Source organism: Serinus canaria, chromosome 23 (assembly GCF_022539315.1).
Source record: "Serinus canaria isolate serCan28SL12 chromosome 23, serCan2020, whole genome shotgun sequence".
NCBI lineage: Eukaryota > Metazoa > Chordata > Aves > Passeriformes > Fringillidae > Serinus > Serinus canaria.
Window position 1 is genome coordinate 4,415,989 of NC_066336.1, and position 27,503 is coordinate 4,443,491.

Sequence of the window (27,503 nt, forward strand, 5' to 3'; positions counted from 1 at the left end):
CGATCCACGATCCCGGCTTTTATTTCTCTTGGCTGCCTTGCAAGCGCCCTCAGCCTCAAGACTTCCAATAAAACTGCAGGAATTTCGCTGCAAGACATTTCCCACTCCAGCGCCAGCACGGAGCCTCTGGGGCAGCCGAGCTCCCAGCCCATGGAGGACACAGAAATTTGTCCCATTTCTTCCATTTCTTCCACAAAAACCACAAATCCCAAATCCCCGTGCTTGCAGGGAATGGGATTTTGTCCTCTAGCAGGGCAGACCCAGCCATCAATTTTGGGAAGGGTGACTGGAAGTGCAGCAGCCCCGTGGGATCTGACTTTCCTTTCTCATCCCAAACAATATTTCAAGGGATTTATTTTTATAACCTGAACAATGATATTAAAAACGCTATTAAAAAAAGAAACTTGGCCAGGCTGCAAATTGGGCCACCAGAAGGACAATGAGGAGGCAAAAAGATGGAGTCACTCCTAAGGAAAAGGGAATTTTTTCAAGGGAGAAATCCTGAGGCAGCAGGAATCACCTCCCAGTGTGTCGTGGAGCCAGGAAATCTGGGAATTGGGAGAGCTGGCAGGAGCAGGGCACAGACTTTGGCTTGAAGTAGCTCCAGGATGGCAGGAGAAAATCGTCCTGTGCTGAGGGAGGATTCACTGGAACGTCCCTGGATGATCCCTGGGATTGCACTGCCAGGGATATCCTGCTGGAGTGGAGTTGCTGCTAAATGGATGTGCAGAAAGGGGAAAAAATACTGTTGGAAATGCAAAAAACTACTTTATTGATCTATTAATTGATTTAATTAATCCATTAAAGAAGAATTCCAGAGATTCCTACCATGGATAATAACATGGATATATATATATATATGTATATGGGTAAGAATAAATTCCTTGGGTTCCTCCGTGGAATTGGGAGGATCCAGAGGATGAAACTGTCCTGGGGGAAGGGATCCTGGAGGATCTTTGGGATGGGATCCCTGCAGGAAAGGAGATGGCAATTCCCAGATGAGGGGCTGGGAATGAGGCAGCAGCTCCAGCCCTCTGTGGCTTCAAGGAAAAGCTTCAAAGGAAAATATAAATCCCCTCACTAATTTTCTTCATGAAAATATAAATCCCCTCACTAATTTTCCTCATTATTCCCAGTGGATCTTGTCCCAGAACTGATGGATTTGAGGGCAGCCTTTGCTTCCCCTCCCTTTGGGGCTGCTTTTTGGGTTTTTTTTTTTATTATCATCTGCCTCAAGTCTCCACTCAGAGAGAAAAAGGATCTCTAATTCCTTTATCTATTTAAGTCGATTTCAGGAATATTCTTCTCCCACAGTGTGAACAATCAGAACTTTGTGGTCTCCCAGATATGTAAAATAGTTCTTTTTCTTCTTTTGTGGGCAGATATACTTAAGCTACATAATGGGACTCTGGGAGTGAGTCAACTCAGGAACACTGGATATATTTAAAATCCATTTCAAACTAACTCCTATTTAAAAATTCCCAGAAAACGCCAAATCCTGGTGTGAAAAAAAAGTTCACTGCAACTCCAACATCTTTAACAAGTTTATTTACCACGCAATTCATTACAAGGATACTTGACAGAGAAGCAAACAAGCTTGGAAAACATTGCAGCACTCCTGGTTTTTTTTAAATAAAGCAGGAAAAACACTGGAAGACTAAATACAAGGCCTAAAGCTGGACAGGTGGGTCTTTAGGACAAGACTTTGGCTGCCCCTCAGGGCACTCCCGAGATGCCTCCCCGTTTGTCCCTGTCCCTCACAGTTTGTCCCTCATGGTTCCTCAGGTTTGTCCCTGTCCCTCACAGTTTGTCCCTGCTCCGGTTCCGGTCCCTCAGGTTTGTCCCCGTCCCTCACAGTTTGTCCCTGCTCCGGTCCCGGTCGCTCAGGTTTGTCCCTGTCCCTCACAGTTTGTCCCTGCTCCTGTCCCGGTCGCTCAGGTTTGTCCCTGTCCCTCACAGTTTGTCCCTGCTCCGTCCGGTCGCTAGTTGTCCTGTCCTCGTGTCCCTGTCCCTCAGGTTTGTCCCTGTCCCTCACAGTTTGTCCCTGCTCCTGTCCCGGTCGCTCAGGTTTGTCCCTGTCCCTCACAGTTTGTCCCTGCTCCTGTCCCGGTCGCTCAGGTTTGTCCCTGTCCCTCACAGTTTCTCCCTGCTCCTGTCCCGGTCGCTCAGGTTTGTCCCCGTCCCTCACGATCCCCCCGCCCACTCCCGCCCAAACCGCAAATCTCGCGAGATTCCCCGCCGGGTCACGCGCCCGCGCGCGCCGCCGCGGCCCAGCCCGGGGAGGGGAAGGGACGGGGAGGGGGGGGGAACGACAAAAAAGGGCGGAGCCTCCGCCCCGCCGCCTCACGGCCCCGCCGCCATCTTGTTTCTCGGCCGCTCGGCGCTCACTCCGCTCCGGCCGCCCCCCCTTTTCCCCCCCCCGCCTCCCGCCGGCCGCGCCGGAGGCAGCGCGGGCAGCGGGCGGAGCAGGCGGAGGTCGCGGCGCCGGCCGCCCCGGTGAGTACGCGGGCAGCGCGGCGGGGGGGAGGCGGCGGCGGCGGCCCGTGAGGGGGCGCGGGGCGGGGGCGGCCCAAGGGGTCCTTGCGCCCCCCCCTCAGCAACGGCTGCGCTGCGATTGGCTGGGCCGCGGCGCGTGCGCTGATTGGCCCGCGCAGGGGAGGCGGGCGCGGGAAGGCGGGCGCTGATTGGCTGGTGGGATGCGGACCGGGGAGAGGACAGCGAGCGGACCGTTGTCCCGCGCGGGCGCGGGGTGGCGGGGGGGGCGGCAGGCCCGGGGCTGGCGGAGCTCGGCACCCCCGGGAGCCCCGGCCGGAGAGCCGAGATTCGCGGCTGGCAGTGCCCGGGGGAACGTTCTTCCTCACGGCCGGAGGGCAAAACAGACCGCGGAGGCCTGCCGGTGTTTTACCGGGTGGGATCCACCGGGCCGCCACACGGGGCGTGCTGTGGTGCCTCATCCCTGGAAGGGTCCAAACCAAGGTGGAGAAGGCCTTGAGCAACGTGGTGTGGTGGGATGGGATGAGCTTTAAGGTCTCTTTCACCCGGAGCGTTCCTGATTCTGTGATTCCAAGACGGGTTGTGATCCTGACCTGGCTGAGAAGGGAGCGGGTAGAGAAGAGCTGGGATGTTCAGGTTTAGATTTTATTTTAGGAAGAAATTCTTGGCTGTGAGAGTGGTGAGGAGCTGGAATGGATTTCCAAGAGAAGCTGTGGCTGCCCCTGGATCCCTGGAAGTGTCCAAGGCCAGGTTGGATGGGGTTAGAGCAACCTGGGACAATGGAAGGTGTCCCTGCCATGGCAGGGGGTGGCACTCGGTGATTTTTCTGAGCCATTTCTCTTGGTGAGTGGAATATTTTCCATGGATTTGGGAATAAATCCTCCCTGTCTCCATTGCTGTCTGAGCATGGACAGTTCAAAGCCCATGAGCTCCTTACCTTTTCCTCCAGCCCTACAAACCAAACCATCAAACTTCCTTGGCAACATCCAAGGCCTTTCCTTAGGTTTTTCTGACATGAGATTTTGGTTTTGGACTGGGCTTTTCCTTGAGGTCTGTTTGTCCTCGTGCTGTGTGACAGCCTCAGGTGGTGACACCAGTGTCACACCAGGGACACGATCCCAGGGCACGGCTGCAGCTGTTCCAGGCTGGATTTAGGGAAAGGTTTTGGGGTTTCATCACTCCCAGGGATGCCCAGGGTGGGATTGCACTGGATGATCCTTGAGGATCCTTCCAGCTCAGGATATCCTGGGATCCAGCAAGATCTCAGGATCTCATTCCAGGTGGGATCCCAGCAGTTCCCTGGTGACCTTGAGCTGGGCATTGTTCCTGCCTGGCCACTCTGTCCCTCCTCAGTTTCTGCTTGATCAAGATAATTCCTGGTTGTCCAAGCACATTTTCCTTCCAGGAATGAGTGGTGGATTCCTGGAAGTGCCTCAGAGAGGGAGGTGACACCTCCAGGGGGCAGAACATTCCTTTCCCCCCATGTTTTCCCAGTAACTCTGGAATTCATGGGACGGTTTGAGTTGGGAGGGACCTTAAATCCCACCCAGTTCCATGGGCAGGGACCTTCCACTGTCCCAGGGTGTGCCATCCTGGCCTTGGGCACTGCCAGGGATCCAGGGGCACCCCAGCTTCCCTGGGAATTCCATCCCAGCCCCTCCCAAGAAAGAATTCCTTCCCAAAATTAACCCAAACCCTCTGGGATTTTAGAGCAACAACAGCTGCAATGATTGAATAAACCCTTTAGGCCTCCCCAAATTAATTTAGTGGGGTTTTTCCACAAATAAACCCTTTCCTGTAGGGCCTCCCAGAATTAATTTGGGGGTTTTATCTCCCCACAAATAAACCTGTTATTGTAGGGGCTCCCAAAATTAATTTGGGGTTTTTACCCTGCACAAATAAACCCTTTAGTGTATGACCTCCCATAATTAACTTGGTGTTCTTATCTCCCCACAAATAAACCCATTACTGCAGAGCTTCCCATAATCAATTTGGGGTTTTTATCTCCCCACAAATAAATCTGTTACTGTAGGGCTCCCATAATCAATTTGGGGGTTTATCCCCCTACAAATAAACCCATTATTGCAGAGCTTCCCAAAATTTATTTGGGGATTTTATCTCCCCTATAAATAAATCCTTTACTCTAGAACTTCCCAAAATTAATTTGGGTTTTTTTTTTCCCCATAAACAAACTCTTTAGTGTTTTTTTTTTTTTTCCCCACAAATAAACCCTTTACTGCAGAACTTCCCATAATTAATTTGAGGATTTTATCTTCCCCATAAATAAAACCTTTATTGTTTTTTTCCCCCCACAAATAAACCCTTTACTGTAGAACTTCCCAAAATTAATTTGGTTTTTTTTTCCCCCCATAAACAAACCCTTTAGTGTTTTTTTCCCCCCACAAATAAACCCATTATTGTAGAACTTCCCAAAATTTATTTGGGGATTTTATCTCCCCTATAAATAAATCCTTTACTCTAGAACTTCCCAAAATTAATTTGGGTTTTTTTTTTCCCCATAAACAAACTCTTTAGTGTTTTTTTGTTTTTTCCCCACAAATAAACCCTTTACTGTAGAACTTCCCATAATTAATCTGGGTTTTTTCCCCCACAAATAACCCCTTTATTGTAGAATTTCCCATTTTTTTGCCACGAGGAATTATTCAGCGCTCTGGGAGCAGCTTTGGGAGCCCTGGGACGTGCCAAGGCCATTTTCCATTCCACCCAAAGTGCCTCACATCATTCCAACAATCAGAATTCCTCAGCTTCCAGGCCCTGCTCCTATCTGAGGAATGCCACAGGAAGAGAACAGAGTGGATTTATTCATTTTTAAGGCCATGTTTTAACCAGTTCTAGTCCCCCAAACCAACAGGAAGATTATTTTGAAATTAATCTCTCCTCTTTATCAGATTCAGAGTGATTTAATCTGCAGGGCTTGGCTGTGCTTCCCAAGATTTTTCCCTCTGGATAATCCTGTCAGCAGGAAATTAGAGCTTGCAATTACAGCTCCAAATCCATGGGGGTGATGTTGATAAAAATGGGATTTTTGCATCTAGAGGTATTATTTTATATTATTATTATATTACTATATATATCCCCTGGTATTATATATAATGGGATTAATATAATATAATTAATATAAGGTAATATATAGGAATATAATAATGGAATATAATGGAATTAATACTACATAATAGAGGAATATAATATAATATAATTTATATTCTATTATATCTATAATATATTAGTACTAATATAATATAATAGGATATACAGGAATATAATATATAAAATATAATAATATATAATAATATAAAAATATATAGACTATAATATCAGGGCATATATATGACAATATATAAAAATATATAATAATATTTTCTGATGTCCACAGCTTTTTTATTGTGAGACATTCCCACAACATTCCCAAATTCCCATCCCACCCAAAGCGCTGCTGGGGCTGGTTAAAACCAAAGGGAAATTGTTGATTTTGGAGGTGAAAGCTCCACCTGCGCTTCCCGCCGGGAATTTTGCAGGGATTCATCCTGCCCAGGCCTCGGAGCTTGTTCCAAGGACTTGGAAAATCCGCTTCTCTTTTCATTTTCTTGTTTATTTTTTATTTTCCCTCATGCTGTGGAATGTTTGTGGGGTGCTGCAGCCTGGTGGGATCCCAACCCCTGCTCCAGGTGCCACGGGAGTGGCAGAGCTCCCTCTGGAGACATCCCAGCCGCACCTGGAGCTGTCCCTGTGTCACCTGCTCCGGCTGACCCCGCCTTGGGGCTGCCTCATCTCCAAAGCTCCCAAAATTTCTGGAATTCGGCGCTCGGAGCGCGCGCTCCCGCCGCGCCTCGCGCACGTGCGGCCCCGCGCCCCGCCGGGAAGGTGTGGCGGGAACAGCCGTGATTGACAGGCGCGCCGGCCAATCAGCCGCCGCTCCCCGCCAGCCTCCTCAGGCGTTTGAATAGGAGGCGAGGCGGCCAATCGGGGCGGGGCTGAGGGGCGGGGCTTGCCTGACCCCTGCGGCCGCCGCTCAAGGTAACTTTAAAGCAGGAAGCGGCCGGCGAGGCTGCGCCGCGGCGCCGGCCAATGGGAGCGCGGGGCCGCGGGGCGCGCAGCCAATGGGAGAGCTCGACCGCGGGGCGCGCAGCCAATGGGCTCGGGTGCGGGGCGGGCCGGGCGCGCGCAGCGGGGCGCGCGGGGCCGCCGCCGTTAAAGGGGCCGCGGGCACGGCCCGGCCCGGGGGGGCCCCCGCGGCTCCCGGGGTCACTCAAAGACAAAGCCATGGCGGGGAACCCCCGGCCGCGGGCACGGCCTGCGGTGAGTCCGGGGCGCTGCCGCTGCGGTGGCGGCGTGGGAGGGCGGCCCGTGCGCCGGGGACAGGCCGCGGCGGCGGGGGATGCTCGTGCGTGCCGGTGCGGGAAGGGGGGGGCGCGGCGGGAGGTGCCCGGTGCGAGTTCAGGCTTAAACCCTCAGGGCAACCCGCCGAGCCTCCCGCAGCGCCGGTAACGGCGTGAGGGCAGCGCCGGAGGGCGGGGGGACAAAGCAGCGGGGGTGCCCCGAGCGCGGCGGGGGCTCCGCGGTGCCCTTGGCCCGGCCGCCATCACCCCGCGGGGCCGGGGGGCGACAGCGGAGCCGCGGCACCCCCGAACCCCCTTTGGGGCTGGCCGCCTTTTGTTGTCGTTTTTGTGGGGAAGTCGGTGGCGAAGGTCACGGGGGGAGCGGGGGGTGGCGGCGCTGAGGGGTCCCGGGGCCCCGGTGAGCCCCGGGCCGGGCGCGCTCCGGCCCCGCCAGAGCCCGACTTGGAGCGGGGCCTGCACGAGTGACCTTGAAATGCCAGCGCTGCGAGCCAACACTCTGAAGGACAAAGTTTGTTTGCGGCACTTTGGACCGAAAAAAAAAAAAAAAAAAAAGGAAAGAAAAAAAAGAAAAGAGGAGGAAAAAACGGAGCCGCTGGCGGTGGCCGAGGGCATCAAGGACACGGAGATAGCGCGGGGTTGGATTGAAGTTGGGATTTTGGAGCGCTCCGTGGCTGTTCCTGCTCCTCCCAGGGTGAAAAATCACCTTTTCCCCCTCTCTGGTGGGGGATTGATGAGGTTAAAAGCGCTGGTTTGAGAAATGAATCATAATTAATCGGTGAAACTTCTTGGAAGGGTTTTAGGATGAGGGCGCAGGGCCTCGAGGCTGAGCTTTGCCTCCTGTCAGGCTTGGCTGAGGTTTGAGTTTTATTCCAAGTGGGATTTGGGGTTGAATTCCAAATTAACGCTCCCAGAGCCTCATCTCGGGGTTATTCCACTCCTTGGCATTGGCACAGTTTTGGTGAAGAAGGGAATAAGGGGAGAAATGTGCCCAAAAATCAGATTTTTAATAATTTGGGGGATGTTGGAGGAACTTCTGGAGCCGCCTGTGGGCCAGGATTGGAGAATTCCCTGTGAGCATGAAGGTCATTGGCAGCATCTTGAAGCAAAAAGAAATAATTTTAATTTATTTCCCTAATTATAATAATTTCTATCTCCCTAGAATCATTGATTTCCCTAGAAATTAGGATTTATTCAGCTTTTAAGTGTTGGCAGCACACGAGGACGACCTGCAGAATAAAAAAAATCCGAATAAAAATCCTGCAGAAATCTCGATTTCACCCAAAATTTGGAATATTTTTGATGTCTTCAGCTTGCAGGAGGCTGGGGAAGAATCAGTTCTGCTTGATCTTTTTTAGGTCAAGAGCAGCAAAAAATCTGGAAATGGATTTATGAACAAATAAATTATAATTTATTCTTTATTAGTCCAGTTCTTTTGGATTTTTTCCACCTTTGGAAGGTCCCATTTTAAGGAGTGAATTTCTGATCTTCAGGGGTTTCTTTTTGTTCTTCTTTTCTAGAAGTTGGATTTTTTTTTAGTTTTACTCTCTATGAGGAAAATTTTAATTTTATTCTCTTAGAGTTTGATTTTCTGCTTTTATTCTCCCTCTGAATTTGATTTTTTTAGTTTTATCCCCTATGAACTTGATTTTTAAATTTTATCCCCTATAAATTGGATTTATTAACTGTAAAAGTTTGATTTTTAAATTTTATTCTCTATGGGTTTGATTTTATTTTAGTTTTATTCCCTATGAGGTGGATTTTTACCTTTATTCTCTATAGGAGTTGGATTTTTAGTTTTATCCCCTATAATTTGGTTTTTTTACCTTTATTCTCCCGAAGTTGGATTGTTACATTTAGTTCTCTATGAGTTTGATTTTTTTTAGCTTTATTCTCCATAAAAATTTGATTTTTTTAAAATTTTATTCTCTCTAAATTTAATTTTTCTACCTTAATTTTCCAGCAGTTTGCTTTTTCTGGAAATTTTAATTTTCAATTCCTCCTCAAATTTTAACCTGCAACTTCAACCTTGTAAAACAACCCTTGTTTTTCATCAATTATTTAAATTTTTAAAGCTGTTTATGAGTTAAATTCTTTCCTTATGATCAAGAATAATTTAACTTTTATTAAAAGTTTAAAACCACAGCAAGAAGGAGCTTCAGGAGATCTCCAAAGCATCCTGGGGGTTAAAAAATGAGATTTTTTTGGGAGTTATTCCCAAAAGCTGAAGGGATTTTCTCTTTATTTCACTTCCTGCTCAAATCAGAGCAGGAATTGTCCCTTTCTGAGGGAGATTTACATCTTTGTAACACCAAAACATTTTTATTTCAATAAAAATAAAAGAAAAGAGGAAAAAAAAAAGGAATTTAAACCATCCTGGATGCCTTGGAGCACTTCAGGTCAGGCTTGAATTTAGCAGGAGGGGAAAACTTTTATAAAAATATTTAATTTTTAATTTGGATGACTTAATTTATTAAATTAAGACAGTGGTGGGAATATTGAATATTATAGAATTAAATAAATATTTCTCCATAAATACAGAAATAAATGGATTTCTATAAATATACAAATTAAAATCATTTCTTTGTCCCAAATTCGCCTGGAATGAGGAGCTGGAAATTGGGATCCAGATCCCCCCACCCACTTTGGGGTTTTCCCATAAATTTCCTAAAATTCCCCTCTAAAATCCCTGGCAGCACAGGGGATGGGGTGCAGAATTTCTGGAGTTTAAAGGTGGAAAAATCCAAAATATTCCTTGGAAAAAGCTCCCTGGGAAGCACCTGGAGTGCTCAGGTGTTGAATTTTCCAAGATTTTGCAGCCTCACCCCCTGACACCCTCACTGGTTGCATTTAATTCTTAAAAAAAAACTTTTAATCTCTTAAAATTTGGTTTAAAATGTTTTTTTTTTTAAGCAGAATTTCAGCCTCCCCTGGGTTTGTGTCCATCCCTTTTTCCCACTGCTCTGTTGGATTTTATAGAACCTTTTTGGATAAATAAATCAGCGTTCAATTGAAAAAGTTTTAATTATTCTGGTTGGTTTTAATTGGTTTTTAATTTGTTGCCTGTCCATAATTTGGGATTTTTAAAAATATTTTAATAATGACAATGGAATGATGATGGTGCTGTGGGTTCAGTGCTTAATTAGCTCTAACAATTTAATTTAATAATGATTTTTTTGGTGCTTTGTTTTTATTGGGACAACTTTGGAAGCCAGAGAGGGATTTGGGATAAGAGGGAATAAATTCCCAGGGACAGATGGGATTTTGGACAGGATTTTCTGCTTTTTCCATGGGATTTTGGACAGGAATTTCTGCTTTTTCCATGGGATTTTGGGCAGGATTTTCTGCTTTTTCCATGGAATTTTGGGCAGGAATTTCTGCTTTTCCCATGGGATTTTGGGCAGGAATTTCTGCTTTTCCCATGGGATTTTGGGCAGGAATTTCTGCTTTTCCCATGGAATTTTGGGCAGGAATTTCTGCTTTTTCCGTGGGATTTTGGGCAGGAATTTCTGCTTTTCCCATGGGATTTTGGGCAGGATTTTCTGCTTTTTCCATGGGATTTTGGGCAGGATTTTCTGCTTTTTCCATGGGATTTTGGGCAAGATTTTCTGCTTTTCCTATGGGATTTTCCTCCGAATTTTGGGAATTTTGTATGGAAAGCAGCTGGAATTTGTGATTCCTTCCCTCTGACATTCCCTGTTTGCAAATCCCTTGGACTATTTGGATAAATTTCCAAAATATTGGAAAATTTGTGGATTTGCTTGGCTTCTTACACAGGAGGAACTTTGTAAAAGTTGAAAATCACATTTTAAATGAAATTAAATTTAAAAACCAGCAAAAATTGTGCCAGGGCCCTCCCTGGATGGGGCCATTATCCCCATCCCACCTCTTGGAATGTGGATCTGGTGTTTTTCCATGGAAAAAAACCTCAGGATGCTGCTCAGGGTGGAATTGCAGGCTCAGAGCTTTTGGGTTTGGTTGGGATTTTCCCTCTGGGTTTTGTTTTCCAGGAGCTGAAGTGACAAATTTTCCAAGGGGGAGACGGCTCCGTTTGGCTGCTTCCTTCCCACAACACCCAAACAAAAAAAAAAGAGCAGAAAAAGCATTTGTGCAAAAAATAACCCAAAAATTCCCCATCCAGAGGCTCCTTCACGCTTCCTTTGCTCTCCATGAAGCAAAACTCTCCCAGGTTTTGTCAGCTGCTGCAGGATTTGGGGAATTTTGATGTTTGCCAGAGGTGTCGTGCTCTGGTGGGCGGAAAAACTCTGGTGGGATATTCCTGGGATCTGCTCTGGGATCAGCTTTTCCTGCTTTTTCTTTTTTCCCTCCAGTCTGGAATAATCCAGGGCAGCCACAGCTTCTCTGGGAAAGCTTTGCCCTCATTCCCTCTGGCAGGGGTTGGGTTTGTGTTTCCCTCAGAGCTGTGTCCATGGATCTCCTCAGTGGGATTCTCCCAGCCTGGATTTCAGGATCTGCTCTGGGATCAGCTTTTCCTGCCTCTTCTTTTTCCCCCCCAGTCTGGAATAATAAAATGTTTTCCTGCCTGGAGAGGTGGTGGGGGTGGGTTGGAGGTGAATCCTGGTTCTCCTGAATCCCAGGATGGTTTGGGTTGAAGGAATTCCACCCATCCCAGGGTGCTCCAAGCGTGGCCTTGGACACTTCCAGGGATCCAGGGCAGCCACAGCTTCTCTGGGAAAGCTTTGCCCTCATTCCCTCTGGCAGGGGTTGGGTTTGTGTTTCCCTCAGAGCTGTGTCCATGGATCTCCTCAGTGGGATTCTCCCAGCCTGGATTTCGGGTGGTTCAGCTCATCCCAACTGGAATATCCTGGGAGAATCCTCAAGGATCATCCAGCCCCTGGGCACTCCCAGAGTGGTGTCCAAACCTTCCAGGAGCTCTGGCAGCCTGGGGAATGTTCCCATTCCCTGAGGAGCCTGGGCAGTGCCCAGCACCCTCTGAGGGAAGAATCTCACCCTAAATCCAACCTGAATCCCCCCTGGAACAGCTCCAGCCATTCCTGGGAGCTTTGTCCTGTTTGGCAGCAGAACTGGGGGTTGGAGCGGCCGCTTTCCTCTTGAACACCGTGGACGGACGGACGGACGAACGGATGGATGGATGGATGGATGGATGGATGGATGGATGGATGGATGGATGGATGGATGGATGGATGGATGGATGGATGGATGGACAAAGGGATGGATGATGGATGGGTGGGTGGATGGATGGACAAAGGGATGGATGAATCCATGCAGGGATCCATTTATGGATCCATGGAGAGATGGACAGATCCATGGATGGATGGACGGACAAAGGGATGGATAAATCCATGGAGGGAGCCATGGATGGATGGATGGACAGACAAAGGGATGGATGAATCCATGGAGGGATCCATGGATGGATCCATGGAGAGATGGATGGATGGATGGATGGATGGACGGACGGACAAAGGGATGGATGAATCCATGCAGGGATCCATGGATATATCCATGGAGAGATGGACAGATCCATGGATGGATGAAGAGATGGATGGATGGATGGATGGATGGATGGATGGATGGATGGATGGATGGATGGATGGATGGATGGATGGATGGATGGATGGATGGATGGACGGACAAAGGGATGGATGAATCCATGCAGGGATCCATGGATATATCCATGGAGAGATGGACAGATCCATGGATGGATGAAGAGATGGATGGATGGATGGATGGGTGGATCCGTAGATCAATCCATGCAGGGATCCATGGATGAATAGATGGCTGGATGAAGGAATGGATGGATCCATGGCTCCAGCCTGGCCTTGGACACTTCCAAGGATGAAGCAGCCACAGCTCCTCTGGGAAATCCATCCCAGCCCTTTACAGGAAGGAATTTCTTCCCAATATTTAACCTAAACCCATTGATTTGAAGCCATTCCTGGTTTTTCTCTGTGTGTTCCTCCTCCTGTTTCTATCCTGGTTTTCCCTGTTTTTCCCCTCCTTGCTCATTCCTGTATTTTTTCCCTCTCCCAGGTGCCAGGATGTCCACGGATGGTGGCTTTGGCACAGCAGGGAACAGCGATGCCCAGCAGAGCCTGCAGAGCTTCTGGCCACGGGTGATGGAGGAGATCCGCAACCTCACCGTGGTGAGCACCCCAGGGCTGGGGTAGTCCCAGAAAAACAGGGAAAATCCCTGTCCAAGCTCAGCTTCCTGCTCTGGGATCAGGGAAATTGGGAGTTTCTGTGGGATAAGGGGGTTTAGGAAGTGAGGAATAATCCCTCAGCCAGGGGAGATAGAAATGGAAATGTAACAGAGTCATAAAATCATGGAATGGTTCAGCTTGGAAAAGATCTTCAGGGTTATCCCTGTCCCTTGGGCACAGGAAATTGGAATTAAAATAGATCCATGAGCATCCCCAAGGATTAGGATATTCCCAGAAATAAAACAAGGAAGAATTCCTGTCAAATTCAAGGAAGAATTCCTGTCAAAGTTTAGCTTGAACCTGTTCCTGCTCTGGGATCGGGGAAACTGGGAGTTTCTGTGGGATAAGGGGTTTAGGAAGTGAGGAATAATCCCTCAGCCAGGAATCTCCAAAAAACAAAAACAATGGAGTTGAAATTTAGTAGAGTCATAAAATCATGGAATGGTTTAGCTTGGAAAAGATCTTCAGGGTTATCCCTGTCCCTTGGGCACAGAAAATGGGAATTAAAACAGAACCATGAGCATCCCCAGGCTTGGGATATTCCCAAAATAATAATGGAAAAATCCCTGTCCAAGCTCAGCTTCCTGCTCTGGGAACTGGAAAATTGGGTGTTTCTGTGGGATAAGGGGGTTTAGGAAGTGAGGAATAACCAGCCAGGAGGGATGTCCAAAAAAAATGGAGCTGGAATTGTAGCAGAGTCATAAAATCATGGGATGGTTTAGCTTGGAAAAGATCTTCAGGGTTATCCCTGATCTTTGGGCACAGGAAATGGGAATTAAAACGGAACCATGAGCATCCCCAGGCTTGAGATATTCCCAGAAAAAAACCAAGGAAAAATTCCTGTCAAAGTTCAGCTTGAACCTGTTCCTGCTCTGGGAGGAAAGGATCCCAACCCTGGAATCATCAATTCTAGAAACCACTGACTGTTTGAACGTTTTTTTCCCTTTATTTTTAGTTAAATATCAGTAAAAAGTCTCTCACATCTCTCTGCAGAAAGATTTCAGGGTTCAGGAGCTGCCCTTGGCTCGGATTAAGAAGATCATGAAGCTGGATGAAGATGTGAAGGTATCTTCAGGATTTTGACCTGGAATTTATGATCCTGGAAAAGGATTTATGATCCTTTTTCCTGAATATTTTACCATTGTTCCTTTAAATTCAATAATCTTCTCATTATTATTATTTTTAAAGTGTTTTTTAGCAAAATTCCCTTGGCCTTGTGTAATTAAACTGGGCTGGGAAAGCAGAAATATTTGAGATTTTGGTTTTGATTTTGCAGTTTTGTTTTCTTGTGATAAATACCACTCTAAGGGTATAATAAATACAAAAATAATTCTGGTTATTTCCTGTTTTCCCTAGTGCTTAACTGTCTCCTCTCAAGTTCCCTCTTTGTTTTTCTCCACTCTCTCAAAGACTTAGAGTGATTTTTGTGCCATCTAATTCCATTTTGAATGGAAAAAGCAGCAATAATTCAGGTGGATAAGCTGGGTTTGATCCCAGTATTTGGGAATTTGATGACAAGGACTGAAATGTACTGAAATTTATTCTGTTTGTTATTATTCTTTAGAGAATATTTTAGATACCCAAAACTCTTCTCCCATGATCTTAACTCAGTCAGGCCCGAGGAAATCCTGAGGTGAAAACTCCCCCAAATTCATTTGAGTTAAACTGGAGCCAGATAGCTTTTAAGGAAAAAGAAATTTGGTGAAAAAAATACAAACAATTATCTTTAGAGAATATTTTAATACCCAAAACTCATCTTCTATGATCTTAACTCATTCACACCCGAGGAAATCCTGAGGTGAAAACTCCCCCAAATTCCCATTTAACCCCCCAACCTCCACTCAGGCAGTGCAATTCCTCTCTGAGTGCTAAAATGGGCAATAATCTGATTTTCTGAGGGCAGGGAAGGAGAAGGGATAACAGGAAAAGATCCCAACAATGTGAGATCATCAATTTATTGAAATGTACTGACATTTATTCTGTTATTACTCTTCAGAGAATATTTTAGATAACCAAAACTCTTCATAACTCAGTCACGCCTGAGGAAATCCTGAGGTGAAAATTCCCCCTTCATTTGGGTTAAACTGGAGCCAGATATCTTTTAAGGAAAAGGAAATTTGGTGAAAAAAATACAATTATTTTTAGAGAATATTTTAGATAACCAAAACTTTTCTTCCATGATCATAACTCATTCACACCTGAGGAAATCCTGAGGGAAAAACTCCCCCAAATTCCCATTTAACCACCCAACCTCCACTCAGGCAGTGCAATTCCTCTTTGAGTGCTAAAATGGGCAATAATCTGATTTTCTGGCAGATGATCAGTGCAGAAGCCCCTGTGCTCTTTGCAAAAGCTGCTCAGATTTTCATCACCGAGCTGACGCTGCGAGCCTGGATCCACACCGAGGACAACAAACGCAGGACCCTGCAGGTAAAGGAGCTCCCAAACCCCAGCTGCTCCTAAATCCCTTCCCCACTCCTTGTTTCCATAACACCAGGCGGGTTTTGTACACGGCTGAAAGGTTATTTTTGTTAATTTCATTAAAATAAACTCAGCCGAACACAAATCTCCAGCTCTCAGCTGATGGTGACCTGCTGGAACAGCTGCAGCTGTTGAATTTCTGGGTGATTTTGTGTTAGTTTTGATTTAAATTTGGAGAGGTTTGGTTTGGGGTGATGGAAGGGTGGAGGTGAAAATAAAAATACAGCAAAATACAGATTATTGGCTCTTGTAGAGAATCAAGTGTCATTTCCTCAATAATACTCATTTTTTTTTAATGGTTGGAGAGTGAAATATAACTTTTAAAGGTCATTTTATGGAGAAAAAAGAGGAGGTTTTCACTTTTAGTCTTACATATTAAGGAGAACTACTGGGAAATGCAGCAACCATTAATTCAAGCCCTCAGGTCAGGGGAAAAATTGGGATATTCAGGCCCACATCAGCTCTTCTGTCCCTGGGCAGGAATTGCTGATTTTGAGGCAGGCACCCATGACTGGGATCCATTAAACTGGCCTCAAGTTGCTAAAAACCTTTTTTATTGCACATTTCAGAGGCTTTGCTCAGCACAAAACTGAATTTCCACCAGCTGGGACCTGCAGGAAACCTTCCCCCCTTTTCTCCCTCAGCTTTCAACCCCTCTAATTTCATTTATCCAAACCCTCCTGGAGCTGAGGAATGTTTTTCCCTTTGTTGTTGCAGAGGAATGACATTGCCATGGCAATCACCAAATTTGATCAGTTTGATTTCCTGATCGATATTGTCCCCAGGGATGAGCTGAAACCTCCAAAAAGGCAGGTGAGACACCAAAATTCTGCATTTTTTATCCTTTTCCCAGCGTGGTTTCGCCCTCTGATGAAAACAGAGGTGATCAAGCAACACAGATTTAAACATGAGGTTTGTTCTTTATTTTATTTCCTGTGCTTTTCAGGTTCTTAAATTCTTAAATGTCATGGTTTTAAATTCTTTCATTTCATGGTTTTAAATCCTTTCATTTCAGGTTCTTAAATTCTTTCAAGTTTTGAAATTCTTTCATTTCAAGTTTTGAAATTCTTTCATTTCAAGTTTGGAAATTCTTTCATTTCAAGTTTGGAAATTCTTTCATTTCAGGTTCTTTAATTCTTTCATTTCAAGTATGGAAATTCTTAAATTTCAGGTTCTTAAGCTCTTCAATAACAATAAAATTCTGAAATAAAAATAAAATTGATCAATCAAACTAAAACCCACTGGGGTTTTTTTGTGGAATTCAAGCTTGAGTGGAGATCACAACAAACCAAACCCACTCCTGAACACTTCTGATCCTGAATGGTGCCAGTGGGGAGAATCTGAACTCATAAAAAAATGGATTTCTGTGCATTTTGGGTTGAAAAATGCCCTTCCTGCATCCTTTGGGGCAGTCAGTGCCTCTGTAAACATCCTTGACTGGAAGCTGGAAGGTGCTGGAAGGAGCTTTCAGTCGGATGTTTACAGCAGCAGGCTGCTGCTCTCAGCTGAGCTCCAGGCATTCCTCATCCCTTTCCTCCTGGATAAAAACTCTGGGGTCCCCTCAAGGTTTGGATAATTCTGCTCCTGCAATTTAAAAAAAAAAGAAAAAAATGAAATTAGTGTTTCAACAAGTCGTTCTGATGGTTTGCAGTGTGGAAAAATCTAAGTTGTCCCAAAAAAAAAATGGGGAATTTGGGAGCTTGTGGAACAGCTTGGCTTGGAAGTTTGTCTCTAAAATTGAATTTTTTTTTCCTTTTTTCCACTCCAAATCCTGGCTGGCTGGAAAATTCTGTCTGCTCTGAGTGTGCAGAGCAGCATTCCCAGTTGGAGCTGGATTTTGTGCCTGGAAGTTTCCTGAGGTGACAGTGAAGGGATGGAGTAAAATCCACACCTCTTCCTTTGGGATGGTGCCCTGAGCTGGCTTTAACTTCCCATCCTGATTTCCAGAAGGTCTAGAAAATAGGGAAAACACTTTCCCAAGTCCCAAAATCAAGGAGAGTCCATCCTGCTGCTCCTGGGGTTTAAATCAGCGTGCCAGGTGTGCTGGGAACTCGACATAAAATAGAAACATCAACATAAATCCTCAGGATTTCTCCCAGACTCATTAGTTTGGTGTTAATTAAAAGACAAAAACTTCTTTTACAGTTGGAATTTCCATTCTGGCTTTGGAAATCCACTTTTTTTTCCTTTTTTTTTTAATCCTTGAGGTGCTTCATTCGTGTATTTTTCTATTTTTAGCATGTTTGGGAGGGGAGAGCATTCCCTGTGGCTTCTCCTTGCTTGATTCCCATCAGGACCTTGTGATTCCAGAATTCCAAGGAATTTTCCTGGAGCACTTGAGGAGTGTGTTCAGCATCTGGGATCACTGCTGATCCATCCCAGCCAGGAAATTCTGGGGGGGTTTGGGTGGAAGTGAGGAATGAGGTTGGGGAGATGTTCCTGAATGGAGAATGTAGGAATGTAGCTTAAGGATTGACAGGGAAAATCCTGTGGAAAAGCTCCCTGTGCCTGGATTTTTTTATTAATTTTTTATTTTATTTTTGCCTGGTGTCACAATCTGTATTTATCTCTCCTTTGACAAGGCAGTGTTGGTTCTTGGAGGAGCTGGGAATGAAATCCTGAGGTTGTGCTCTGGGAGCTCCAGCTGTGGCTTGGAAAGAAAAGATCACAAATGCTGGGGTGGGAGGGAGTGGAAGCAGATTTGGATTTAAAGCCATTCCTGCAAACAGGATGGAGCATCCTGGAATGGAAGCTCAGAGGGAGGTCTCAGTTGCCTTGATTATTTCAGGATTCAGCTGGAATTGGGGATTGGAGCACTCCAGAAATAACCCAAGGGCTGGGCTCAGAGCAGCCCCAGCTGCTGTGGGATGCTGGTTCACTGCAGGCCTGCCCTGGTGAAAATGTATTTGAATATATTGAATATTATTGCTCCTTCCTTCAAAGGAATTGATGAGGGGAAGGGAATAACAAGGAGCTGCAAGAGCAGGAAATGTTTGGTGGTGGTTGTGATGAGTTTACCCTGAAAGCCAGGCTCAAAGTTGGTCTTTTTTTACAACCAGTTGAATTTTTGGGATTCTTACTCTGGGAAACCTCCCAGGAGCAACTCCTGAGTTGTTCTGCTCTCCAAACTCCTCACTCCAGCCCACTGCCCACCCAGAGCTGCTCCTGTTTAATGTGAATTTTCCTTTTCCTGCCCAGCTGGATCAACTGAGAGGAATCCATGAGCCAGCCTGAGGCCAGCTGGAGGTGGCAGTGTCCCATGTTGTAGCACGTGTAAACATCCTACACTCTCACATATTTGAATATATTGAATATTATTCTTCCTTCCTTCAGAGGAATTGATGTGGGGAATGGGAATAACAGGGAGCTGCAGGAGCAGGAAATGTTTGGTGGTGGTTGTGATGATTGTCCTGAAAGCCAGGCTCAAAGTTGGTCTTTTTTTACAACCAGTTGAATTTTTGGGATTCTTACTCTGGGAAACCTCCCAGGAGCAACTCCTGAGTTGTTCTGCTCTCCAAACTCCTCCCTCCAGCCCGCTGCCCACCCAGAGCTGCTCCTGTTTAATGTGAATTTTCGTTTTCCTGCCCAGCTGGATCAACTGGAGGGGAATCCATGAGGCCAGCAGGGATTCCAGCAGGCTGCTGGAGTGGGAATGTCCCATGTTGTAGCACGTGTAAACATCCTACACTCTCAGCTGTGAACTCGAGGTGGCTGGGAGAGGATTGTTTACGCCTTCTGCCATGGAGTGAACGTCTGGGAGCTGCATCTGCCCTCATCCAACTGCTCTGGGGAGCTCAGGAATTCTGATCCTGGAGTGTTGACATCCCATAATCTCTGAAAATGCTGGGATATCGTTGATCACGAGGGGATTTTCTCTGCTGAGATGAAAGAGAGCAGCAGTGCTGCTGCCAGGGAGGCAGAGCAGAGCCTGCCTCTGGTTCTTCCCACAGCTGGGAATGTTTGTCAGCCTGGTAAAGCTGGATTGAAATAACTCCAGGCACAACAGCGAGCATCAAATGGTGAATTTATTGCCACCAGAGCTCGGTGGAGGGTGGGGAATGAGCTCAGGAGAGGGGTTGGGTGGCAGAGGAGGCTCTGTCACTTTTCCAGAGGTGTTTGCAGTTGCTCCTGTGCTGGAATTGCCCCATGAGGAAGTTCCATGGCTTTCAACTCTGGTAGTTTCCTTTCCTCCTCCAGCTCAGCAGCGAGGCACTGAGGTTTTTAAGGCACATTACCCACACTTTATTGGGGACACTCCTGATTTCCACAGAGCTGAACTACGGCGCTCACCCTACTGGGTTGAAGTGTTCCAAGGGAGGTGTTGAAGCTCCTTTGCCAGGGGATGTTTGGCCATGGGGCAGGTGCCATGTTGCCATGCCCATTCCTGCTGTTTCCCTGCAGGAGGGAGGTGCCCCAGGCACCTGATTTCCACAGAGCTGAACTACAGAGCTCACCCTGACTGGGTTGAAGTGTTCTGAGGGAGGTGTTGAAGCTGCTCCTTTGCCAGGGGATGTTTTTGGGGGGGTGTTTGGCCGTGGGTGCCATGTTGCCATCCCCATTCCTGATGTTTCCCTGCAGGTGCACCAGGCACCTGATTTCCACAGAGCTGAACTATGGCGCTCACCCTGACTGGGTTGAAGTGTTCTGAGGGAGGTGTTGAAGCTGCTCCTTTGCCAGGGGATGTTTTTGGGGGGATGTTTGGCCATGGGGTCGGTGCCATGTTCCCATCCCCATTCCTGATGTTTCCCTGCAGGTGCCCCAGGCACCTGATTTCCACAGAGCTGAACTACAGAGCTCACCCTGACTGGGTTGAAGTGTTCTGAGGGAGGTGTTGAAGCTGCTCCTTTGCCAGGGGATGTTTTTGGGGGGGTGTTTGGCCGTGGGTGCCATGTTGCCATGCCCTGTTTCCTGCAGGAGGAGGTGCGCCAGGCCGTCACCCCGGCCGAGCCCGTGCAGTATTACTTCACCCTGGCCCAGCAGCCAGCAGCAGTGCAGGTGCAGGGCCAGCAGCAGGGCCAGCAGACCACCACGGCCACCACCACCATCCAGCCAGGCCAGATCATCATTGCCCAGCCCCAGCAGGGCCAGGTGAGCCAGGCCTGAGGAAACCCTTGGGGATGGATTGCTTGGGAATGTCAGTGACAGCGTGGAAATCGTGGGTTTAATCCTTGGGTTGGGTTGGGCTGGGTTGGGTTGGGTTGGGCTGGGCTGGGTTGGGTTGGGCTGGGTTGGGCTGGGTTGGGTTGGGAGGGAAGGAACTGAAATCTCACCCTGGTCCATGATCAAGAACCTTCTGCTGTCCCAAGTTGTTCCAGTCCTTGTCCTGCCTTACCTTGGACATTTCTGTGGGACAACCTCAGCTCTCCTGGGCCAAATGAGATTCCTGGTCCTGTTCCTGGGTGGGATCCTCCAGGACAGAGTCCTCAGGGATGGATTGCTCAGGAACATCAGTGACAGCATGGAAATCATGGGTTTAATCCTTCCAGGAGGGAAGGAACTGAAATCTCACCCTGGTCCATGATCAGGGACCTCCCAAGGTGTTCCAGGGACTGTCCCAAGTTGTTCCAGTCCTTGTCCTGCCTTACCTTGGACATTTCTGTGGGACAACCTCAGCTCTCCTGGGCCAAATGAGATTCCTGGTCCTGTTCCTGGGTGGGATCCTCCAGGACAGTGCCTCACCCAGGCTCTGAGCTCCATCTGGGGTGGTTTAATCCGGGTCTAGGACAGGCCTGTCCCAAGCCCAGCAGTGATCAGTGGGTGTAGGACAGTAGGTGTAGTCTGCCCCAGTCCTGCCACCTCATGGATTTTCCACCTCCGGATCCTCATCCCTGTTTTTTTTTGTGCAGACCACCCCTGTGACAATGCAGGTGGGCGAGGGGCAGCAGGTGCAGATCGTGCAGGCCCAGCCCCAGGGCCAGAGCCAGCAGGCTCAGAGCAGCACAGGACAAACCATGCAAGTGATGCAGCAAATCATCACCAACACGGGAGAAATCCAACAAATCCCGGTAAGATTTGGCCAGGAATAAAGATGGAAAAGTCCCTTCTGAGCAAATTTGTGAGCATGAGGCTTGTTTCTGTTTGCTTTGTTAACTGGCAGAGGAAGTTTGGATGGAGTGGTGTGGTTCCTGCACTTAGGAAAACCAACCAAGTGTGACATGAAGGGGGAAATAAATCTGAACTCATTTAGTCCAGACTCATTGCCCACCCCAAACACCTTCCCCTGAGTGAAATAGTTGGGATTAGGAAGCAATAAATCCAATATTTCCTGGCTAAACCTCAGTTCTTCAGCACAGCCTGGTTTGAATAAAAGAGAATTCATTTCTTTTGCCTTTACTTGGTTGTGCCTCTGCAATCTCAAATCGTGACCTGGCAGGCTGAGTGGGAAAGTTGCCATCTGGGAGTTATTAATAAACTTTGATGTTAAAAGAAATATTTCTCCAAAATATTTGGAGCTGCTTGGAGAAGTGGCTTTGCAGAACCAGGAGATACCTCCTCACTTTTACATCAGCCTTAAAAATGGGATTTGGGGTGCCCAGGATAACCCAAAGCTTCTGAAACGTGTCCTAAGCAAACACAGAAGTCAAAAAAGTCACATTAACTTAGAATTACAACAAAGCTGTGGCTTTTGGTTCCCAGCTAAATATCACACCTGTTAGAGGAAAAAAAAAATCAATAAAAATCAGCCAATTCTGTGTTCCAGAACCCAAAGGTCACCCAGGGCCAGGCTTTTCCCTTGGATTCCAGTTTTGCTGTGAAATTGGAGCTCTCACAGAGGTTTTGCCTCTCCAGCCTTGCTGAGCTTCCCTCTGCTCGTGGTCAGAGCCTCTTGGGAAGGGTTTGGATTGGGGGAGCTGCCAGATTTTCCCAGCTCTTTTCATCTCTTGGGTCTTCAGCTGATTCCTGCTGCCTTGAGGTGTTGATCAGGAAAGAAGAAATTCCCAAACTTTCTTTTTTGACTGCAAGGAACCCTTTTTCTTCTCTGCATTTTCTTGTCCATTTCTTTTCCCCCCTTCTTTTCCATTTCTTTTTTTCTCTTGTTTTCCTTGTGAATATCTCTCTGAGAGACTTGTTCATCAAAGAAGTGTGGAAGGAGATCTCCAGTGGATCCTCAGCAAGAAAAGAACAGCTCAGGTTTATGCTGGAACTGCAGGAGGGGGCTTTGCCATCTCTTGGGAGCAAGAATTCCTTACAGAGGAGCTGTTCAGGGCCAAAACCTCCTGAGGAGAATCCAGGGGGATCCTTTGGGAGGTGATCCTGTGGGTTTGCTCAGACTGCAGGGGGTTTAGGGTCTGCTTTTGACCAAGAATTTGCTTTTTCCTCCCTCTTTCCTGGGACTGTGGGAGAGCAGGGAGCTGTGGCTGCTCCTCAGGAGCTGCTAGGGGCTGGAGTGTGAAATCTTTTTGGGAATCCCTGGATCTCTGACAGCTCCAAGGCTGCAGTGTGGGATGGAATAATCCCAATTTCCAGCTGCCCTCCATCCAGCAGAGATCCTGTTTGGCTGCAACCAGGAGGATTCTTCTGTTAAAGAACCACAGTTGGTCCTGAAGGAGCTTCCAGCAAGTGAAATAAAATAAAACTTGGAGAAAAACTTGGATTTGGCTCCACAGAATTCCAGTCCTTGGTCTGTTCTGCTCTTCCTGCTTTGCTGTTCTGATTTATTTCCTTCTATTTCCTTCCTCTTTTGGCATCTTCTGACAGCTCTGTGCACTCTGAGGGCTCAGCAGAGAATCTTGGATCACCCAAACAGAGCTGGAAACTCTCCTGAAACTGGAAGTGCCTCTGGAATGGTGGGAGCATCTTACTCCTGGTTTTCCCACATGTTCCTGGTGCTGTGCACACTCCCTGCTCTTTATTCCAGAAATAAAGAGAAAAACTGGAAGTGAATCCATCAATGAAGTGATAATAGTTTGAATTTTGTCTTAAATTTAATCCTTGTCTTACCCAGACCCATTTTGGGCAGGTTCTTTGGAGCTTCCTCTCCTTGCTGGAAGAACTTTTCCCAAATCTCTTCCACCATCTTTTAATGATGGCATTAAAACCTAATTCCCCCAGCATGGAAAACTTGACCTCCCTGCAGATCTCAATGCAGAAACCATTTTTTTATTGAATTTTGTTGCTCAGGGGGAGTTTATTTGCTCTTGAAATAATTTTGAAGCTTTCAGACACAAATGAGGGAGTTTGGTGGCTTTTGTGGAAATGCCAGGACCACGTTCCAGGCACTTCTTTCTCAGCAGTTTTTTAGTGTGTTCTGTGTGTTCTTTCCCTTTCTTAAAAAGAAAAAAAAATCAGGTTTTTTTGGTATAAAATTACCCTGAAAACTGTGAAATATCAATGTTATAAAGTTAAATAACGGAAGGAAAATCCAGCAGTGGTATCTGTGACATTTTTATTGCTCTCAGGTGTGTATTAACTGTGTTTTCTTCATGTGCCACATTCCCAAGGATCCAAAATGAGGGGATTTAGGGAATAAATGTGGGGTTGAATCTCTCCCATGAATCACTAACACCACAAAGCTGAGCTTGTGCCAGGTGGGACTTGACAGGTGTGAGCAGAGAGCTGCCTTCAAAGCCTCCAAAAATATCCTTGGGCTTTGCCATCTCTGCTGGCTTTATTTGTGGGGAAAATTCCAGTTCATTCCTTCATTTTTGGCAGGATGTGATTGATTGGGGTGAGGATATGGTAGATGTGCAGGATATGCAGCTCCTCACAGGAGTAAAACTTAATCCTTGTAACTAAAAGTGCTTCTAAACCCCTGAGAAACTGAGCCATTAATATGCTTTAGCTGCTAACTGACCCTTCCCAGCCTGCAAAAAAAGGAGGAATGTGTTGCCTCAGGGATATCCAGGAGCTCTGTGCCCTGGGGTTTTGCCTTTAGGGTCCCTGGTGGTGATTCCTGCTGGGATCAGAATTCCCTGGAGCTGCAGGGGGAAAAGCTCCCCCATAATTCTGTGGTGGAATCGAGCAGGGAATTTTGCTGTGTGTTGAGGGTGCAGAGTGACCTGTTTCATTTTCTTTCCCTGCCCCTTCCACCTGTCTCCAGGTCCAGTTGAATGCTGGCCAGCTGCAGTATATCCGCTTAGCCCAACCCGTGTCAGGCACCCAGGTAGTCCAGGGGCAGATCCAGACGCTTGCAACCAATGCACAGCAGGTATGCACTCCACAGAGCTGCCTCCAAGGCTTCTTCCCTAGCTCCTGAAGCTGCCAATTCCAGGGGATTTCAACCATTCTTGGGTTAGGGTTCCTGCTTTTCTTTTCTTCCTGTTTTTGTCAGAGGTTTTTTTTTTTAAAAAAAAAGGAAAAATGAAGGAGAAATAACCTCCTTTAGGTGTCTGTGAGAGGTGCATGCAGAGCATGTTGGTGTCTGTGTGTGGCTCTGGGTGAAGCTCCCGCTGCTTCTGAGCTGCTTGCAGGTAACATTTTGGGCTCATCAACCTTCTCTTCTCCTTCTCCTTCTTGCCTGGGTGAGGGAGGAGCCGTGCAGGAAAGGCAGAAACGTTGGGAGCGGCCTTGAGGCTGAGGGATCCTTCCCGCTGGCCTGGAGGAAGCAGAGAGGATGTGGTTTTGGGGTCTGGAAGGACCTGGTTTTGGGGTCTGGAAGGACCTGGGTTTGGGGTCTGGAAGGACCTGGTTTGGGGTCTGGAAGGACCTGGTTCTGGGGTCTGGAAGGACCTGGTTTGGGGTCTGGAAGGACCTGGTTTGGGGTCTGGAAGGACCTGGGTTTGGGGTCTGGAAGGACCTGGGTTTGGGGTCTGGAAGGACCTGGTGTTGGGGTCTGGAAGGACCTGGTTTGGGGTCTGGAAGGACCTGGTTTGGGGTCTGGAAGGACCTGGGTTTGGGGTCTGGAAGGACCTGGTTTGGGGTCTGGAAGGACCTGGGTTTGGGGTCTGGAAGGACCTGGGTTTGGGGTCTGGAAGGACCTGGTTTGGGGTCTGGAAGGACCTGGGTTTGGGGTCTGGAAGGACCTGGGTTTGGGGTCTGGAAGGTGGTGTTTGGTCTGGAGGTGTCCGTGGCTGCCGTTCCTCTCGCGGTTGGGGTGCTGGAAAGGTTGGCTGAGGTTAAAAGCCTCTCCCCAGGCAGCAGCAGGATGGTGTTGGTGGGGTTGTGACCCTGTGGGAGGGGCTGGCAGTGATCAGCTGCTCTTATCTCTGTAGATAACGCAGACGGAGGTGCAGCAGGGGCAGCAGCAGTTCAGCCAGTTCACAGATGGACAGGTAAGAACTGGGGGGCACAGGGGGCTCAGGGACTGTCCTGAATCCATGTGTTCCTCCTGGTAAGCACTGCTGGCCAGCAGCAGGGTAAGGGAATGTTGTGCCAGGCTAAATCCAGGTGGATTCTTCATGTTCTCTGAATTAATCCAGTCCCTTTCACTCGGGGTGAAATCCTAAATCCCTAATTCAGGAATAAAGGTTTTAACATCTGGATGTTCCATGAGTATCATAAATCATGGAATGGTTGAGGTTGGAAGCACCTTAAAGCTCATCCACTTCCAACCATGTGGGGGACACCTGGCATACTCCAAGCCCTGTCCAGCCTGGCTTTGGACACTTCCAGGGATTCTGGGACAGTCACAGCTGCTCTGGGAAACCGAGAGGGGCCCTGATGTGAGCCTGGGCATCAGGAATTCCCAGAAGGACTTGGGTGGGAATCAGCAGCAGATTTGGTGGCAGCTCATGGTGGGTTTGGGGTTTTGGGGTACCTCAAATCTGTGGGAGGTTCTGGGTGTGCTGAGCACTGACAGAGGTTCCTTTGTCACCTTCTGTGTGTGCAGCAGCTGTACCAGATCCAGCAGGTGACAATGCCCGCGGGCCAGGACATCACCCAGCCCATGTTCATCCAGTCCACCAACCAGAGCTCGGACACCCAGGCCACGCAGGTGACAGGGGACTGAGCAGGGACCTGGTGACAAGTCCCCAAATCCAGCCCTGAGCCCCAGCAACACACCTGGGACTGAGCCTGTGGTGGGGTCTGCCATCTCCACCTCGCTCTGCTGGCTCTGGGAATATCCAGAATATCCAGCAGACTCTGCCAAGAATGCAATATTTTGATTTTCCAAACCAATCCTTGTGTGTCCAGCTGCTTTTCCAAACCCCAGGAGAAGCGATCCAAAGGGATTTGGAGCATCTCATTGAACAAATGTAGGAAATGTTTTCATTTCTAGGAAAATCCTGAGGGTACTGCTCAAGTCAGAGCTCTATCCCTGCTGTTCTGTTTGTATTTTTTTTTTTTTTTCTCTGGATAGAGCAAGGTTTGGTCCTCCCATCTCAGTGGGTTTTAGGGAATTTTTGGGGCGGGGGAGGAGTGTATGTGGTTTAGATTTTTCCCTCCTGCCTCCTTTTTTTTTTTTGGAGCATTTGCTGTATGCAGGGAATAGGAGGAGGAGGAGGAATTGAAGTGAAACAAAATAAAAAAACAACATTCCTTGTATTATGATTGTATTTTTTAAGAGCAAAAAAAATTCCTTGAATTTGGCCTCTGGATTCCAGAAGAAGCGATGGAATCTGGACAAAACCCCAACCCTGCTGTTACCTGTTGTCCTGGCTTTGGTCCATGCATGTAATATAAGCTTCATAAAATGAAAATAAATTTGCTTTTGTCAGATGCTGTGTGTGCTGTCCATGAGATGCAGGGCCAGGAGCAGCCTGAATCCCTGGAATTGTTACCCCTGGAGCAGGGAAATCAGCCACAGGATGCCTGGGCAGGGCTTGGCTGAGAGCTCAGGGGATGGGAGGGGCTGGGGGTGAATCTGTGAAATCTGGCACAGTTGCCGCCCTTATCCTGTCACATGTGACCCCTTTGTCCCATCACAGTTGTCCCCCTTTACCTGGCACATGTGCCCCCCTTGGTGTGGCACACACGTCCCCCTGGTCCCAGCTCAGGTGCCCCCTTTACGTGGCACAGGTGTCCCTGGTACAAGTGACCCCCTTTTCCTGGCACAGTTGTCCCAGCACAGGTGCCCTCTTTACCTGACTCAGGTGCCACCTTGTGCCACAGT

At 47.6% G+C, this 27,503-nt stretch overlaps 1 protein-coding gene and 1 long non-coding RNA gene across 6 annotated transcripts; both read left to right on the top strand.

The window, feature by feature from the left end:
- The first annotated feature begins 1,557 nt into the window (after positions 1 to 1,557).
- LOC127060404 (uncharacterized) lies at positions 1,558 to 2,195 on the top strand. Of its 2 annotated transcripts, none has more exons than XR_007779404.1 (3): positions 1,558 to 1,785; positions 1,837 to 1,938; positions 2,017 to 2,195. It is a non-coding gene; the product is annotated as an uncharacterized LOC127060404 (long non-coding RNA). The 2 variants fall into 2 exon arrangements; XR_007779405.1 differs by having other exon boundaries at positions 1,558 to 1,742; positions 1,786 to 1,938.
- Positions 2,196 to 2,335: 140 nt separating this feature from the next.
- On the top strand, positions 2,336 to 27,109 carry NFYC (nuclear transcription factor Y subunit gamma). Of its 4 annotated transcripts, XM_030230831.2 has the most exons (10): positions 6,646 to 6,810; positions 12,861 to 12,973; positions 14,024 to 14,095; positions 15,347 to 15,460; positions 16,229 to 16,324; positions 20,426 to 20,599; positions 21,358 to 21,516; positions 24,552 to 24,659; positions 25,663 to 25,722; positions 26,280 to 27,109. In XM_030230831.2, the coding sequence occupies exons 2-10, from the start codon at positions 12,869 to 12,871 to the stop codon at positions 26,397 to 26,399; spliced, it is 1,008 nt and encodes a 335-aa protein (XP_030086691.1). In that variant the 5' UTR covers positions 6,646 to 6,810; positions 12,861 to 12,868; the 3' UTR covers positions 26,400 to 27,109. The 4 variants fall into 4 exon arrangements, with proteins under 4 accessions (XP_050839225.1, XP_030086691.1, XP_030086693.1 ...); XM_050983268.1 differs by lacking the exons at positions 6,646 to 6,810; positions 25,663 to 25,722; positions 26,280 to 27,109 and adding exons at positions 2,336 to 2,496; positions 24,837 to 25,029; XM_030230833.2 differs by lacking the exon at positions 24,552 to 24,659.
- The last annotated feature ends 394 nt before the right edge of the window (positions 27,110 to 27,503 follow it).

What these genes read in the sequence shown, in the direction of transcription:
- NFYC (XM_050983268.1), top strand. Translation starts at nt 12,869, where the DNA reads ATGTCCACGGATGGTGGCTTTGGCACAGCAGGGAACAGCGATGCCCAG. An exon ending in AGATCCGCAACCTCACCGTG is followed by an intron (nt 12,974 to 14,023) that starts GTGAGCACCCCA and finishes ATCTCTCTGCAG; the next exon opens with AAAGATTTCAGGGTTCAGGA. An exon ending in CCCAGCCCCAGCAGGGCCAG is followed by an intron (nt 20,600 to 21,357) that starts GTGAGCCAGGCC and finishes TTTTTTGTGCAG; the next exon opens with ACCACCCCTGTGACAATGCA.